Raw genomic sequence first — 18,708 nt, forward strand, 5'->3', positions numbered from 1 at the left:
AAAATGTATTATAACCAGAATTTTTTTTTCCAGAGATACAACACACTTGGAGATTGAACCTTTCACACTTCTTGGTGTCTGTGCTGGACTTATTCCATATCCTCACCATAACCAGTCCCCAAGAAACACTTACCAGTGTGCTATGGGGAAGCAAGCAATGGGTAAGGTTTTTCTGCTTCAAGATTGGAATGTTATCATTTTGAACACACACAGCCTAAAATACTAAAAATATTCTTGTTCTAATTTCCTCTGAAACATTTTAAAATGAACTAGTAGACATTTCTTATGGGCAATGGCTTACATGCCAGGAGAAATTGATTTTGGTGTTCCAGTTTCCATTGGTTTTGTTTTGTTTGTTTGTTATTTAAGAAATAGCTTAGCAAAATGGAGACCACTGTTCTGGGGTCTTCATACTTCAAAAGAAAATTTGAAGAAACTGTAGCACTACTGTTCCTATTTTTGTAACGGTCATTACTTTAAGTGTTCAGCAAAGCTGGAAGATAGTCAGCGAGTGTTTTTTGTTTCTTTTTATACTGCAGTGTGCTGTGGGTTTCCAAACAAAAAAGAAGAAAAAAAATGTTTACACAAAGAGAGTGAGAGCTCGGAGAAGAGATTTTCTATGAATAGTTAGAGTACTGTCCTTTTTTAATATATATATATAAAACACTCAATACCAGAGCACTAAGAATTTCTGTCACTCTCCCTCACCAGAAGAATTTCCTCAGTGACCTTTCACTTTGCAATATTTTATATTTTGGCTTTTATTTTGGGAGAGAAAGCTCTTATAGACAGTTAAGGTGTCATCTCAGTGAAACAAGAAATGAAGTTAATTTTCTAAGCATGGGTTATTTAATTAATTTAAAATTTGTAATAGTTGGTATGGTTTCCCTCAGTTGCCATCGTGTGGATTTGTCATGTTAGGTGGTTAACAGACCGTTCTAGTTTTGCCATTTGATAAGCAGCTAAACCATCATTAACATTTTCTTATTACTTGTCCACCTAACTAATGTACTATGTTGTCAAGGCACGGCAAGTCTCCATGAAAACCTGAATGGCAGCACATCAATTTAGTCTCCCCTGTTCAGATTTCAGCTGCACATGTCAGTTTTACATCTTGTGCTTGTAACAAGTTGAGATATACAGTAAAAGAGTCCCGTGTGTCATGAAAAAACAATCACTTCTATTAGGTTTACAAAATCATTTGTTTTGTGACATAACTCCTAAATTGAAACAGTACACCTTTTGTGAAGATTTTCCAGCAGAATTAATGAAAGAATAGCGGCCTTGTACCTAATTGTCAACTTTAATGTGTCAAAAATACTTGAAAACTAAAATAGCAAGAGCTGCATTATCACCTTAAAAAATAAAAAATAAATTAGATGCAATTTTTTTCCTTTACAGATTTCCCCCCTCCTCCCCAAGAGTCTCTATTTTATGACTATTAGTCTCAGAACGTTTGGTTAGTTACCACACACAGTTAAGCAGGATCAGTGTGTACAGAAAGCCAATTCAGTATCTGTGGAGTTCTTTTGTAGTTTTCTGTGTGAAGGTTTTTTTCTCGTTTTGTTTTGAGTGTCATTTGCAATTCATTGTCTGTGTTTTCTGAGGTTGGTGTATTCAGCTGCTTTGACCCTAGGTCTTGCACATTTAGCTCCTTGGATACAATCCTCTGACGTTACTGCTGACGCCAGGAACACAAAAGCCATTGAATATCTTTAGCAATAAAAAAAGCCTTTGTTTCTGTTTATTACAAAACACCTGACTCCAAAGAATAAGCAGTGAGATAAAAGTACATTTTAAAAGTTGGCACAAGACCTGGCTGTATGTTACTTTGCAGATATTTCAGTGTACATACACACTGAGTCTTTAAAAAAACACACACACACACACAAAAAAACAAGTACACAGTTTTTATAAAGTGGGGGTGATATCTAGCTGTACAGAAGATTGTTATAGATGCTTGTAGATTAACTTTATAAAATGAAACCTATAGGGTAATTTATTGTAATTTATTTCATTTGTTTGCATTTATTTTTGTATTTACACAAATGCTGACTAGTACGTCAAACTTGTGTTGATTGTTTTGTGCTTTAAAAATATCAGTCTCTGCCCTAATGGCTTTGCATTGCCACATGGAAGGACCCATACCCATGTCCACTCTCACTCCCTGTGGTGTCAAGAGCTGGGAGTATTGAGAGAGCATGCTGCCTCCCTAGAAGGAAGGAGGGACTTGAATTGCTCTGGCCATTTGCAGGAGCTGTACTGACAGGCTTTGAAGGAAGTCATCGTTCTCCTCAGTCAGAAACACAGTAACGTCTTGGGTGAGAAGGGATGTAAAGCAGGGATAAATTGACTGGAGCCCTCAATTTAGGAATTAAATTAATAATGCAATATAACTGGCAATGCATAGATTATTAAAATATGAAAGTCAACATTTCTACAGGATAATGCTTATTAAATGTACTGTACTGAAAAATACCTTTCATGGACAGAATGAGTGTTCTTGTTTATGTGCTAGTGCAATCAATAATAGGTAATATGGACTTTAATCAAGTGCTTGGAGCACACACTGTTTTGGTACAGAGAATGTACAGTGTGATGCATGTAGCATAATGCAGGGACGGGAGTGTTACTTGTGCTTAAGTTGTACCTACAGTTGTAGTTGTCTTCTGATTGCATGTGCACATTTCAGTACAGAAATAATTTCAGATTCAAGACAGTGGAGTGCTATTTAAGATTATAATTCAAGACCCCACATTATTTGTGTTCCGTATGTTGTTAGGATAATGCTATAAAGGATCAAAGACTATGAAAATAGAGATATATAAGACATTATTATCATTATTATTAATTTATATTGCAGTAGCACCTAGAAGCCCCAGTCATGGACCAGGATCTTGTTGTGCTAGGGGCTGTACAAACACTACACTTAAGAAATGCGAAACTTATGATGTTTCTACTACTAATTCAACTGCATTTGTGTGTGTGTGTTTGTCTCTCTCAGTGTACATGGATATAGAAAGCAAGATGTGCATATTAATAATTCTGCTGTTACTCACATTGAAGATATGTAATGTTTTATCAGCCCAAATGTCCAAATATAGGTGGTTGTAATGGAAACAATTTTACAGCTCTGATTATTGCCTTCTGCCCTACGAATGCTATAATAAAAAGGTGGATAAAGATTACTTCCAGTTAGACTTCTGCAGATCATTCTTCTAATACTCAGAACCATTACCATCTATATATTGTCAGTTGCTCCTGGAGAACAGTAGAGGTCCCTGATGACTGGTATATTACAAGGCAGATTTAGTACCAATTCTCAAAAATGGGTTGTGGAAGGAGATTGCAACTTTGGGAATAGAGCATTTTTTTTAAGTTAATGGCTGTGATGTATTTGTTAATGGGAAGTAAAGTGTGTCAAAATTTCGTATAGACAGTTTATTGGCGGCGGGAGAGGGGGATGGATGAAACAAACATAAGAAAAACCAATGTAGGTTATTACTGGTCTGTACAACCTATACTTGGGTCCTGCCACCAGTCGTCGAGGGACAACATTTGAGCTACATATTGTGCATTCTCTTTCACCAGCTCTTCACTCTACAGATGGAGGCACTGAAATGCCTAAATTGAGCCAGGCTTTCGTGTTCTGTCCCAATTTACCCATAATCTCTAACCGATTGTTTTCTCCCTGTTAAAGGGATCTTTCAAATAATAATTATCCAGGCCGGAGAACACCTATCATGTAAAATTCCCAATGAGCTCAGTCATTTCCCTCCCTCTCCTCCCACTCCTGAGGATTCAGTGCAGCCTTTAGCTAAAGGTACTTTATCAATTTGATCACCGCCATGCCCCTGCAGAAAGGAAGGAGTGGGAAGTTTACAGTTAAATAAGTGAAAATATGGAAGTACTGACCGTCCCTTTTTTGGTACCCCCACAAATGCTCCCATATTTAAACATCAGTTTATTTCCGGCACACTTGTTAAAGTTCATAGTACTTTGCTTTGCTTTGCTTGGCTTTTTGAGGGAAGTAAACAAGAGCTCTGTTCCTTTAGAAAGAAAGTAGAAATTAATGTTAGTGGCTCCCTTCATTCCAACACCCACATGGAGGCCTTGTTGCAACACAACAAGAGCTGCTATCTCTGTGAATTTCCGGTGTGATTTAAATAAATGGAGTAAGCTAGTGGCTTGGCAGGACAGGGGTGGAGAGGCATTCGGTGAGTGTCTGGACTGTGAGCAAGGGGTGTGATTCCCAGTTTGTGTACACATAATTGCGTTAGCTCAGTGAAAGAAAGTGCAAGAATAAATAGTAGTGTAGCACAGATAGCATAGCTTAGCTGTGTTGTGTACAAACCCACTCGAAACCTGTGACTATGTACTTGCTGCTGCTGTCTATCACTCCCCATGATACTGCAGCTACACTACTATGTATACTTGTGCTAGGTCAATGAGAACTATCCTTTTGTATAGGATGCAGTATTTAAAGGTGATTACTGCTGATATATTGCATGCTTTTGGTTAACACATTTTACTTTATGCTTGATCGAGTCTTCCTCTAATCAGTTACATTTCTACTGGGGCATCTCACCCCTAGTTGTTTTTTTTCCAATTTCTTTGTTTTTTATTGTGAGTGCTATTGCATCCATAGCTAGGAAACTAACAGTATGTACAGGTGCTCAAAAATTTTGCAACTTCATTCATCATTCATGTTCGTTCAAATGTGATGTAAGCAAAAAAAAAATCTAGTTAGAATTACCTTGTGGTGTGATGAAATACTAACATTAAAGATAAGGACTAGCCAATCTGAAAGAGAATAATAATACTCATGCCTAGTAAATAATACTCATGCACTAGAATTTCGTAGGTCTTATAAAGGTGTCACTTACAACTTTAGAAAACAAGAAATTTTATCCCTGATCATTACAGAGGTTGAAAGGCATGTGTTTGGACTGCAGTTGAACATCATAAACCTTGGCCACTTTTTTAGTTTCCCTGGTTGGCCACTGGAATATAGCAGATAACATAACAAGAGAGCATAAAACCCTCAAGAAGTGGAGGTGAGGAATGATCCATATGTGTTTTACAACCATGGTAAAAGTATATTTCTCATTCAGGAGCAACTTCCATTGAAGAATCGGAAACTGCATTTAAGATTACCTGAAAACTTTCTTTGTTTGAATAGTAAACTCTGCAGATTCAGCCCAGCCTAGAACAAAAGGATTATTCAGATACAGATAGAGATGGAAATTAAGTGAAAAGTTCTTAGTTAATTTCCCACAATGAAATAATCCCCATGCTCTGCATTAAGAGAAACGTCTGTTTTTCAAAGTGTAGGACGGAGTTGTTCCAGTTGTCTGAGAAGTAGTCTCAGTGGGTAGGAACTTCAGGGAGTGCATCATTCCATAGTGGTATCTGACAGGCTTGATTCTGAACCCAAGATGCAAGTGAGGCTGAAGTACCAAATTCTTCCCCTCCCTTCCCGTTGCAAACGGAAGATGGGAGGAACAGCCTTTGCCAAACTCCCCCAACAAATGGCGAATCACTCCTCTTCCCAGGAAGAGAGTAAGGAAAAGAAATTGGTCACCTGTAAGAAGCTATGGAAGCCGTTTATAACCTATGCCAAGGCCCCACCCTGCACTCTGGGACTCTCTTCTGTGTTGACACCCCAGAGGTTCACAGTCAATTTGAAGACTCCAGGAAAGTGCAAGAAATCAGGAAAGTTTGTGGGACCCAACAGAAAAGGTTGCCATCTCCTGCTAGAATATTTCTCTGTCCCCTCCCTTTCCCTTGGAAAAGGGACTGTGATGGAAGTGTTTTGTGACAGCTGATATAGCATCAAGGGGAGGACAGACTTTGGGAGTTGGCTATGACAGTTGCCGTTTTAGGTACTTGTTTGTGTTGAATTTCTTCCTGTAGCAACCAGCCCTCTTGAAATAACTACAGGCAATGCAAACATTTTGAAAAACTAGTCCATTAGGCACAACTGCTAAAATGCTTTTAAACATACTTGTATTTAGTTGTTTAAGATCATAATTTCTAAATTACCTAGAGACATAGTATAGGGCCTAGTACAGCAAACAGTAGTAACTTATGAGTTCTTTCACTATTGTTCTGCTACACAACAGTTTAAGTTCCCCTGCTGGGTATTAATTATTTTTTCTTCACAGATTTCAGGAGACACTTTGGCAGTCTGGTGGGAAATGGCCAGAATCTCAGTATCAAGCTGGGAGGTCTATACAAAGTGTTGAATTCTGAACCGTAAATTTAAAATTAATTTAATGTAAAAAGACAAATAGAGTGAGGGTGAACTTCTACAGTAGTCCTACCAGCAGTGACTCCTCTGATAATTTCAAAAAGTAAATCTGTCTTGGCTGCTGCTAACTGCATGCTTTATTCATGCTTGCTGACATTCTAACACAGACTATTGAACTAATTATTACCCAGAAAAGGAAGTAAATATGATGTGGAGGACACAGAGGCTGATCCAAAGCCCCTTCAAAGTCAATGGGAGTCTTTCCATTTATTTTAATGGGCTTTGGAACAAACCCATAACCTCTCTCAAAAACTGCAATTATTAAGAATTAACAGAAAACAGTGCAAATGAACTTGGCTTTTGTTGCTCTTGTACGGGGTTAGACATTTACCAACATGCTCTAGTTCAAAGTAACACAGGCACTTGCCTTGGGATTTTTTGTTTTGTTTTTGTTATTTTTATTGATCCGGATTTTCTTGTGAGGATATTTTTGTCAGAATCTTAAAAATTTTATAAAGCCATTTTAGATCTTAACTTCAAAAATTTTTTAAAATGATTTCAGTTGAATCTCTAATCTGAATTGAGTATAGGTTTAGTTCTCCCTCTTTTTCTTCTGAAGACCTTGCAATACCAGATATGTTACCTACATTTGTGAAATGTCACATTGGTTATTTTACATGTTGGTAATTTATATGTAAAATATTTCAAGTAGTAGAAAAGGAGTTTTCATGGTATTACTTTTGTTTTAAATACAGGAACCATTGGATACAATCAACGGAACAGAATTGATACTCTTATGTATCTGTTAGCATATCCACAAAGGCCAATGGTTAAAACAAAAACCATTGAACTGATAGAGTTTGAGAAACTGCCAGCTGGACAGAATGCCACAGTTGCTGTGATGAGCTACAGTGGTTATGATATTGAAGATGCTCTTGTCTTAAACAAGGCCTCCTTGGACAGAGGTAAGAAACATCTGGGCCTATTCTTTGACATGTGTAAAGCAAGCATAATAACCTATGTTTTTAGTGTATTGCTTGTTTATTTGAATAATTTTGCCTAAATTATGAAGATTTAAACTTTTTAAATAGGAAAACAACTCTGTAAAATGCTTTTTTCTATAAATGTAATGGTGCGTATATAGGTATGTATATATTTGAACAAGGTGTGTTTGTGGTGAAATTACACAAGATGTTTGTTAACTTTGAGTGTATTATGAAAACAAATGACTGACTTTTGACCTTGAATAACAAAGGATAAACTATCCTTTTTCAAAAATATTTGTCTTGCATAAAGTTTAATGTGTTAGATAATCTGTTGCTGTGGGGCTTGCTTTTTAGATGGTGACCTAGGCCTTTGTTTCAGCGGAACAGAAAAGAAAAATGTCTCATTATTTTCCCCAGTATTGAAAGCGATAGATGAAATTAGACTTTTGAATGTATTCAGCAGAAGAAAGAGAGCATGTGTAGTCTTGTATCATTATGAACTTGATGCTTAGATGAAAATAATGGTATTCTAGCAAACAAAATAGTTAGACAGAGGAAAACAAATATCTGCTTCCTCTTTAAAATCTACATAGTTCATTCTATTTTAAAGTCGAAGAACATAGGTACCTTTCAGTTAGTGGGTAAGTAAAAGCAGACAGCAATACAAATATAAATTTTAAACGTCACTCCTACGCTTCATATTCTTCAGCACTGTTTAGAATCTAGAATAATTCTCACTTTATGACTGAGTTAGTTTTTGTTTCGGGTGGTCAAAACCAGACTCTTCCGTTAGTTCATTCTGTCTCCCTTTTACCCCTTCCTTAACACGCCTCCTGCTTGTTGCTAGGCAGCAATAATAGTATTCCTAGACATGTATCTTTGGCATTAATGTCTGCTGAACTTAATTTATGCTTTTCTTTCTGAAACAACAACAGGCATGATTTAAAACTGAATGTTTTCCTTTCTGGTAGACTGGTAACATTTACAGGGAAATCTAAAGACCATGTGATGCTTGTCAGGAGTTACTTGACATAATCTAATGATATAGACATACAGTAAATGGCTATAGCTATCCTTCAGATAAAATATAAGTTTACTAGAAGCTACTGCTCCTACTTGACTGTATTTCTGAATATGAGAATGATAGGCAAAAATTTTAAGCCAGCTATTGCTCCAGGGAAAAGTCCAAAGGGTACACAGTTTTTCATCTAAAAAAACATTTTTTGTGGTGACGTATAATTCAAGCTTCTTTTAAGTAAAAGCCAAAAAAAATAACATGGGAAGTACATGAAACAACACTAAATAGGCACTTTCCTGTTCTGCAAACAGCTGCCAACCAAAGTTTTCAGTAAAATCTTTAGCTATCAGAGAACCATTACAAGGAAAAGATGTGCCAAACTTCTCCTCTCTAATCCTGTTAAAATGCACATCTTCTTCCATGGAGGTTTTCAGTTATGATGCACTACAGATAAAAGAATTGATCTGAGCTGGGTGGGAAATCTGCACAACTTCAAAATCGGGCCATCATCATCAAATGTCTTTGATATATCTGAAAACATAACATGTGATCTGATTTTAAATTGTCAGCTTCTTGGAGGCCAAAGACTTCTTTTGTACAATGCTATACTCACTGACAGTGCTCTAAAAATAATCCAAAATGAGCTTTAGCTACTATGCATATGTTTCCTATATTTTTAGCTAAATTAACCATTTTTAATTTTCTTTTGATAACTGCTTGATTATAAAATAACTTCTCTACACTCTTAATTTGAAAGAGATTCTGTATTCCATTTTAGGATTTGGAAGGTGTCTTGTATATAAGAATGCCAAGTGTACACTGAAGCGCTACACAAATCAGACATTCGACAAAGTGATGGGTCCAATGCTGGATGCTGCTACACGTAAACCAATTTGGCGTCATGAAATTTTAGATGCTGATGGTATTTGCTCTCCAGGTATATAAAACTTTATATCAGTAATGGTATTTGAATCGATTTTGGTAGGAGAAATTAGCATTCATGTTTCTTATAAGTTGCTTTAAATGTTTGCACCTTTTATTGTTTTGTATATCTTATAGTACTCTATCTTTTTAGTGAACACTAGGATGTTGGAAGAAAGCAGAAACAGTTATAGTTAACAAAATAATCTGGTACCTGTGACTATATTTTTTTAATATGCATGAGAAAATGAAGCTCTACATTTAAATTAAAATGTCTCTATTTTAACTCCTCAGCAAGTGATGAAACTGTGTTGTTAAAACAATTCTCACTACTTTCTTAACTTTTGTAGTCTTCACATCTGTAATATTATTTGAACTTTTACTATTTAAGTCTGTCTTCTGTCATCAGATCTGCATTTTTAAAACACATTCCTTATGATTCTTGTGTATATCCTTTCTACAGCAACAAGTGTTTGCAAACAATTAATAAGAATACTTGGGGAGAGAAAAGAGACACCTTTTAACACTCTAAAAGTATGTTTTGGCAGGATACAGTGGGAAAAGGTTAAATATATTTGTATAATTAACAATGTAGAGATGTATACCTGTCTATATCCTGCCAATATCAGGGTCTTTTAGTTAGGAAGTAGTCTAATAGTTGGTCTTTTGTGATCCAGTGGTAGAACAATTGTAAAAGCCACTACATTTAACTTCAACACTGAAGCCCTGAAGGAAATTTGCAGCTTTTATTATTAAAATGTACCAGTTATGCTCTTTAAGAGTATTGGAATATTTTTAAGCTCTCAAAATGTTCCTTCCTTCCTCAATAACTTAAAGTATTGGGTTAGAGTTGATTGTAGCTGGCTCCAAATGTAAAGCCCTATCTATAATGGCTAACCAGGCCCTGTTTAAACTAATTTAGCCTGAACAGTCAATAAACATAGATTGAGCTTCAGTGCAGATGAGGACTAAAACATTTATGCCTGCCAATGGGCATGCTGCGAATTTGGTGGTTCTTTTTTGAATAAAGAGGGTGAAAGACTGGAAGGAACAGGAAGAAGCAGATAAATGCAAAGGACAGGGGGAGAGCAGGGGAGATGGTAACAGTGATGTCGTATGTAATTTTCTGCAGAGAATTATGCATGTTTCCAAAATTCGACGGTCAGCTACCAAAACATACCAGTTTTGCTCCTGCTAATATTAAAAAAGAAATATAGGTGTAGAATAGTTGTGATATTTTAATGGAGGAATTCGCGCTAGATAATCTTAGATATTTTCTTGTGTCCCTAGTACCCTGATGTGTTATATGGTTATCAACTTGTGAGTTCCTTTTTATTTTGTTTTTGTGGGTCCTAGTTTTATTCCTCTATTATGATATGTATCTTAAGCCAATGCATTACAAATGTAACAGACCGCATTTCCCGTACACCTTGGTCAATTAATCCTTTCCCAATGTCCTTGTCATTTGAAATTTGTTTAAATGTATTTCTGAATATATGTAGAAAATAAAAAATTCTTGCATGACGCTTGTGGATTTTTTTGTTTTATGTTTTTCCTGTTAGGTGAGAAAGTAGAAAACAAACAAGTGCTTGTGAACAAGTCCATGCCAACTGTGACCCAGACTCCTCTGGAAGGAAGTAATGTGCCTCAACACCCACAGTATAAAGATGTGCCAGTAACGTATGTCACACTATAATATCATACTTTAAAATCTACAATTGGGGGAAAGAAGGACAGGTAGTAGATGCTCAGCACTGGAAAAGTAAAAGGCATAAACTTCCCTTAGAAGTTAGATTCAGTACTATGGGCCAGATTTTCAAAGATTTTTAGGTTCCTAGAGATGCAGATATGCTGCTAGTGGGATTTTTAAAAGCACCTAGATACTTAATTCCCATTGATTTGGCCCCTGAAGATTGGAGTTGTGGTGTCAGCTAGAAACATCCTGCAGGAGAAGGGGGAGAGTCATCAGGGCCTCTCCCAGGAGACACTGATGTAAGAGGGGGAGCTGAGCCCCCAAGGTTTGGTGTTTGAGGAGGTGGGCAGAGACACAGGATGGGGAAAGCGGGGGGAGGAGGGGCAGAGGAACACTAGGATGGGAGGTTAGAGGTACATGCAGGTGTAGGGCACTCTATGGATAGCCACACCCAGCCAGTTCTGAGAACAAAGGGCTGAGTGCTTCACTAGTGTTCAACCCTCTGTTTACCCAGAATGAGCTATCTTACAGCCTGAGTAGCAACTCTAAATAGTCCTCCTTTGCCAGGAGGTGAATGAAGGGGGACGAACAGCCAATTTCCCTAAAGAGCCACAGAAGGGTCTGAAAAACTGAGGACTACAGGCAAACAAGCACAGTTGGCATAAGAGAAAAGCCTTCTATCCAACAAAAGGTCTTCTTGACCTTTTAATTTAGCTTATATGATTCAGATGGTATTTGGGCTCCCTATTGATAGTAGACTTTCCTAGTAGATTAGTTTGTAGTGATACGTAGATTGCAGCATTGAACATGCTGCAATTACTCTTGATCTTTCTGTTTGCTAATAATAACCTTGTCATTCTTTGGTTGACTCACAAGAATTCCGATCAGGTTAGTGGTGGAGCAGAAGAGGAAAATTAGTTTGGCAGCACTTAGGCCTGATCAGAAGTCAGTGAGAGCTTCCTGTTGACTTCAGTGCCAGGTGAATCAAGCCCTTAATAAAGAGGAGAGGCAACAAAGAAGCCATCAAGAGGGGAAGGAGGAAGTCTTAGGAAGGGAAGACATGGATCAAGGGTGTAGAAGCTGTGTATTATGGCTTCACCATCTCATCTGCCAAAACACCAAATTATCTCCACACTTGATTACTGGAACCTCCCCCTGTCCCACATCCCCTCCAGTCCATCCCCAAAGCTTTCACCAAAGCAATTATTCTTTTCTCTCTGCTCTACCATATCTAATTACTTTTCTCAAATATCTTTCTCCTTCCACATAAACTTTGTTGCACTGTCAAAACACTCCATAGTTCATGTCCTGCCTAAATCTTTGATTCATCTTCTTCTACATTTCTTACTATTCTCTTGCTAGCCTTCGTTCTTTTTTCCCCACTGCCCCTTATGTCTGGAGCAGCTTCCCCATCAGTATATGCAAAGGATCCTCACTCTTGTTTCTTTATATTTTTTTTAAAAAGCCAAACACAAAACCAGTTTGTTCCTTGACTCATTTCAATTATAATGCCTTCCCTCTCACATTTTACTAATATATCATGCAGTGTTTGTACCCATGTACTGGTATCCATTGCGACTGGCACCTATTGTTTGATACAACTGTCCTTCTGTAGAGTGCTGGGAAAATGGAAATATTCTCTGTGTTTTCATTATGTATTTAGCAAACACAATTTGAAATAGTTGGCATTTTAGTGAGGGATATTGGTGACTTAATTTTTGTTCTCTCCTCAGTTTATTCCCTGAATTCCTTATTGCAATTATAACCCTGTAATTTGGTTTTGGAGTTGTTGATTCTTATGGAAAATCCAGCAATGTACAGTATATAAAGAGACTTTATCAGGAAGAGACCATCAGACTATGCCTGCTATTTTGTTTTTTACCTTAATCCCACCTTCTTGCTGTTTTTGCTATACCTTTTAATCTTTTTGTTCTCCAGAAATACATAAGTCTCTTGAACTCTGTAATACATTTTTGCTTCACTGGCTTTCCATACACATACCACCCACAAAATTTAATTTTACACTCAGAAACCTACTGATCTACAAATTTTCTTCATAACTTTTGCTTGGTTCTGTTTGTATACAAACTTAAGTGGTGTTTTTATGTCTCTTTTATTAGATACAAAGGTGCAACTGATTCATATATTGAAAAAGTAATGATATCTTCAAATGCAGAGGATGCTTTTTTGATCAAAATGTTGTTGAGACAAACTAGACGTCCAGAAATTGGAGATAAATTTAGCAGTCGTCATGGACAAAAAGGTAAGATAGGCTTTTTATTTAAATGTTTATTGGTAATTTGATGTAATGGAAGTTTTTATATCTTCTCAAATTATATGAGTATTCAATAAATTATAGTTTGTATTTTTATGCACAGAGACACTACAAATTTACATCAGTATAACTACATCGCTCAGGGATGTGAAATCCACACCTATGAATGACACAGTTATACCGACCTAACCACTGCTGTGGGGACAGCGCTATGTCAATGGGAGGGCTTCTCCCAGTGACACAGCTACCACCTTTGATGGATGTGGATTAACTATGGGAGAAGATCTCCTGTCGGCATAGTAACGTCTTCACTGAAGTGCTACAGCGGCATAGCTGCTGTAGCATTTTAAATGTAGGCCTGCCCTTAGCCAAAAAAAAGAGCTTGCTTTCAGCCTATATCATATTTCTTGTTTCCTGTTCTCATTAGGTCAGTTTGCAAGGTCTATTGTACAAGTGTTACTATTAGTAAAACATATATTATCATATAGTCTGTTGAATTTTCCTAATCTAGTAACTGTTTATGGGGAGAAATGAGGAATAAGGTAATGTTAAATAAGCATACCAACGTTATGAGCCTGACGATTGTTGGAGTCACCATTGGTGACCAAGAAAGAGAGTATGGGGAAAGTTCTCCTTTAAGATAGTTTGGCTTTGGTCGTGTTTAATAAGTTTGTCATGGGTTACCCAGAAAGATGTTGGAGAGGAAATCAAAAATGTAATTCTGAATGGACAGACAGAATTGGAGACGGAGAAGTATATCTGAGATTCATTAGCATGGAGATAGGTAACCAGATTAGGTCACTCCAAGGCAGGATGTAGAGGGAGAAGTGGACCAAGAATGAAGTTCTGAGGTGCACCAAAAGAGACCAGAAAGGGGGAAGAGAAGTATCCCCAAAGGACATACTAAGGACCTAGTTCTGGAAGGGACTGAGCACATACAGAGAGCACTGGGTGTCTTCAACTCCCTTTAAAATAAATGGTTGTTAAGGATAGTCAACACCTTCAAGGGAGCTGCTCAGCCACATGCAGGATTGAACATTAAAGGAGTATTGAGGGCTGCCATGAGAAGCAGGGGCTTGATCCTGTGTGCAATGAAAGCAATGGCAACGTTCCCTTAATGGCTTAGAATCAGGACTCGAGAGCAGAGTTTCAAGAAAAAGGGAATGATCAACTGTAATCTTTGCTTTTAAAATCTTTCTTTCAACCCACTTGACCCCACACTGAGACAATCTGTGCTTAGAATGAATTTTTATATCTATATATAATCTATTCTGCTGCAAATATAGAATTTTATTGATTATTCAAATAGCTATGGTTATGACTGTAGTTAGGGTTGCAAGTGATGCTTTATTGTGAAGGCTATACTAATCCTGACATACTGTAACTTTGTTTAATTTTTTTAATTTTATTTTGGCTTGAGAACATTCCTACTTTATCTTGTGCCAAAGTTGGGTGGGTGGTGTTTGAGTGTGTTTTGTTTAGTTTTGTTTTTAAAGTTTGAAGCAAATTGACCAAACCGTTTTACTTCAAACTTTAAAGATATTTGACCTTAAAATCACATGCTAATCACTTCTCATGCATTCCCCCTTTCACTTATTATGTGAATTTAGCTGCTTCTATTTCAATTACCATGAGAGCTAAAAATCAGTGCTGTCTGACACCTGAGAAATTGGAGCCCCAGCATTCAAATGGTGTAAAGCATTAATCTCTTAACTCCAGCAGCACCTGAGTCATTGTCTGCTAAAATCATGTCTACAGCAAAATGGAGTGGGGAGGAATATGGGGATCACTACAGCTGGGTGAATAATGGAGGGAACTGTTGAATCTGACACTTTCAAATACATTTGTCAAAGTTTCAGTGAATGTTACATGACCAGTTCTAATTATGGCATGCACTTAGAATCAGTGTCACACAATCTGAGACCTGTCTTTGCCAGTATTCTGGATTCCTCTTAGTCAGGTTTCAGGCTAGGACGTGATAGAGAGAGAGAGAGAGAGAGCGCACTTATTGTGCTGATGGATGACTTCCTGCTGTCCTTAGACAATGGAAATATGTTCCTACTCCTCCTGCTCAACCCCTCTGCAGCATTTTATATTACTGATTACCAAATCACCCTCTGCCACCTTCAAGTGGCTTCAGGGTGAATCAAAACTCACTATAATGGCTCATATCTTTGCTCTCACTCAAACTGAACCCAAAGGGCTATTAGGGACAAGAGTTCCTCTCTATCTCTAGAGCCTTCACATATGCAGTCCCACAAGTATGAGTCCTCTCTCACATATTAGTCTATGTCTGTATAAAACCCTTGGGAGAGCCAGTGAGATTGTGGGCTGAAATGCCAGCAGTATGTGGACAACATCCAGTTGTATCGCTTTTCAATTTGAACTTAAAGAGCACCATTTCCCAGCTTTTTCAGTGGCTACCTGAATCACAAGTGGATGAAGAGCAGCTGGCTAAAGCTAAACCCAGACAAGAGTGAGGTGATACTAGTGGAAAGGAAAGCATTTAAAAAAACTTGTCTTCTCTGTAAATTTCACACTATTGATGAATTCTTTCCTCAGAGCAGGTAGGCAGTCCATACGCATGGGGTCCTTTTGTACGCGTCAGTGCTATTGGATTACCTAACCAGTCATGGCAGCAAAAAATGCACATTTCTCTCTATGGCCAAATAGAATACTGCTCCCCATCCTATCAGACATGGCTACAGTCATCCACACACTTATGACCTCCAGGTTTGATTAGTGGAACTACAGCAGCCTGTCTGCTTAGCAGTGTGGGCTGCCATGATCACATTATCCTAGCCTTCCACTCTCACACTTGCTCCTCATTGACTATCGTCCAATACAAGCTCTCTTTTCCTATTCAAAGCCCTTTGTGAAATTAGACATAGATACCTGAGAGATCATCTCTTCCTACGTGTCCGTGACCCCTCTTGATAGGTGCATTCCATCAGACCCCTGAAACTGAGGCTTATAAACCCAGGAGATGGAGTTTTTACAGAAGCTGGGTGTAGGCTTTTGAACTCCCTCCCACAAGAGATGAATGACCATGGGCCTCACTAAATTCAGAACTAAAGGCAGAACCTCAGTCCTTTTGAGTTGTCTTTCCATCGGTAATGTCTACACTGCATCCTCACATCCCTACCTACCCACCCACCTGCGGAGACACACAATTAATCAATCTTTTTCTCTGACAGGCCGGGAAGGAATCAAGAGAGGGATTTAAAAATAGAAATAGCAGTAAGTTGGAGGTGTTAGACACTATGGTAGCCGGAGTCATATAAGTACATAAATAAACCAATGCAAATTCCTTAAAGGCCAACTAATTTTTTTCAGCTTTAATCCTAGTTCTATAATTTACCATTAAAAATTTTATCCCTCATCAATAAATGATCAGTAATGTTCATAAAATGAGAATTCCCTAAGTCCTGTACATGTAAATCTTAAACTGCAAATTTCTTTTCTACTTGTTTTTTTGTGAAGTGGAGAAACTTAGTGAACTTAGCTGAAACTTGGTGAAGTTTTTGTGTGGATTAGCAATTTTGGCTGTACATAAATCTGTCAGAAGTTTTGAAAGTCTGTAGGTTATTGACTTGCACGTAACTGTTGCATTCTGAGGAAATCCGGTTTTATTTATTTCTATCTTTAAGTCCTGGTCTACACTACAAAGTTAGGTTGACATAAATCACCATGCATTAACCTAATTGTGCATGTGTCTACACTTAAATTTGTCTCCCACCAACGTAAGCACTCTATTACATTGACATAGGCTAATGTGTTACCTATGTTGACCCTAGCAGTCTTTTGGCAGCTGTCCTACAAAGTCCCACACTGACTGCTCTGGTCACAATTGTGAATTCCACTGCTCAGGGGTCACACAGAAGGCACACACCCTTCTCCCCCACCTTTAAAGTTCTGCAAACTTTTGAAATGCCTTTTCCTGGTTGTCCAACTTGGTGAGCACACCTAGCAGCTCTCCATTGTTTTGTGCAACTGTCCAGCTGACTATGCTGTCTACGTACTCCAGATATGCTCAGGCTTGGAGTAGATGAGAAGTATTGGATCTCCTGCCTGTAGGGAAAAGAGGCTGTGCAAGTACAGCTACAGATCAACCATGTAAACCTGGACATCTGTGAGCAGATTGCTAGGGGGGGATGCAGGAGAAGGGATATAACAGGCAATGCTGGCTAAAAGCAAAGGAACTTGGGCAGGCATACCAGAAGCCCAGGGAGGCCAACAGTCAATCCAGTGCAGAGCCACAGACCTGCTGCTTTTACAAAGAGCTACATGCCACATCTGGCAGAGACCCAACTACCACCCCACACACCATGGTTACCTCCAAGGAGCCCAAGTCACAGGCCCGTGATGTGAACAGCAAGGGGGAAGATGGAGGACATGCGACTGAGGGGACCATCCATGCCATGAGCCAGGTCCTGTTTTAGACTCCTCGACAGTCCAGTCAATCCCGGCAGTCAAACATGGGCAAGCCTGATGCTGTGAAAGGAACCTTGGGTAGGTGTGTAAATGTATTTCCCATTTCAGTGATGGCACCCCCAACTTAGCAGGGTACAGCTATTAGCTTTTCATTAATTTAATCCATTAATTTAATCATACTAGAAGAAGTAGCAGTACAGCAAGGAGAGGTAGAGTTGTTACCTACTTTTCATTCCCCTGTAGAGTTAGGCAGGGCAGGCCATGCAGCACAGTTTGTGAACACAGGGATGTTTCTTGAATCCGCCTGAGAAATCTCAATGAAACTTTAATGGAGGTACTCTGCAATCCTCTCCCAAAGGTTTCTAGAGCTGTTAGCTTTATCTCTTCTTCCATGGTAGGACACTTTCCCATGGCAGTCGGTGATAACTTCGGCAGGCACCACTGTGGTGAACAGGCTAGTAGCATACAAGCCAGGGAGGCGTTGGGATGCCAGCAGCAGCTGCGCTCTCTGAGCGTTTGTTACTCTCAGGAGTGAGATATCAGCTGAAATCACCACCACCTGTGGAAAATGGTGCCAGTATTCAGTGACGTTGTCCTATACTCATAGTTGCCTGCAACTAAGCAATTCCTTTCTCATTTCCCTCCTCCTCCTGGGCCCTACTCACCATGGCTGGTGACTGTTAGTGGCGCTGTGCATAAGCACTCTAAAGCAATTGTGTCAATAAGCATGTCTTGTTTAAAACTTTATGGGAGCAAGGACAGGGAGTTCTGAATATTAACTTTTGCTTTTCATTGTGACTATACAGACAATGGTACCTCTGTATGTTTTGTCTGTAACTGCTGCCATTGCAGCCTTGAGGGGCTCCCTCTTCACACCCGTGAAACACCTGAGCCAGATGAGACGGAGAAAGAAGAGGACTCAAGATGACGTGTTCAGTGAGATCCTGACAGTCACTACTGCATCAGACCAGGAACAGAGAGCCTGGAAGACAAATATTGCAGACTGCAAGGAGGAGGAAAGAGTGGACAGGAGACAGGCCCAGGAGTCAGAGAACGAGATGCACCAGGCCAAAATGAGGCTTCTCTGGTGCCAAACAGATGCTGCAGGCTCTTGAGGACCTACAACAG

General features: G+C 38.6%; 1 protein-coding gene across 2 annotated transcripts in view; it reads left to right on the forward strand.

Moving 5' to 3' along the window:
- Positions 1–18,708, forward strand: part of POLR3B (RNA polymerase III subunit B) — a 130,719-nt gene that overhangs the window by 71,468 nt on the left and 40,543 nt on the right. For both annotated transcript variants that reach the window (XM_067559366.1, XM_067559367.1), the window contains 5 exons: positions 34–161; positions 7,009–7,218; positions 9,036–9,194; positions 10,741–10,858; positions 12,992–13,134. In XM_067559366.1, the coding sequence (XP_067415467.1) occupies positions 34–161; positions 7,009–7,218; positions 9,036–9,194; positions 10,741–10,858; positions 12,992–13,134 (758 nt within the window). The remainder of the gene's footprint in view (positions 1–33; positions 162–7,008; positions 7,219–9,035; positions 9,195–10,740; positions 10,859–12,991; positions 13,135–18,708) is intronic.

Source organism: Emydura macquarii, unplaced genomic scaffold, assembly GCF_026122565.2.
Source record: "Emydura macquarii macquarii isolate MOO-44397 ecotype Brisbane River unplaced genomic scaffold, CSIRO-AGI_Emac_v2 contig_2205, whole genome shotgun sequence".
Taxonomy (NCBI): domain Eukaryota; kingdom Metazoa; phylum Chordata; order Testudines; family Chelidae; genus Emydura; species Emydura macquarii.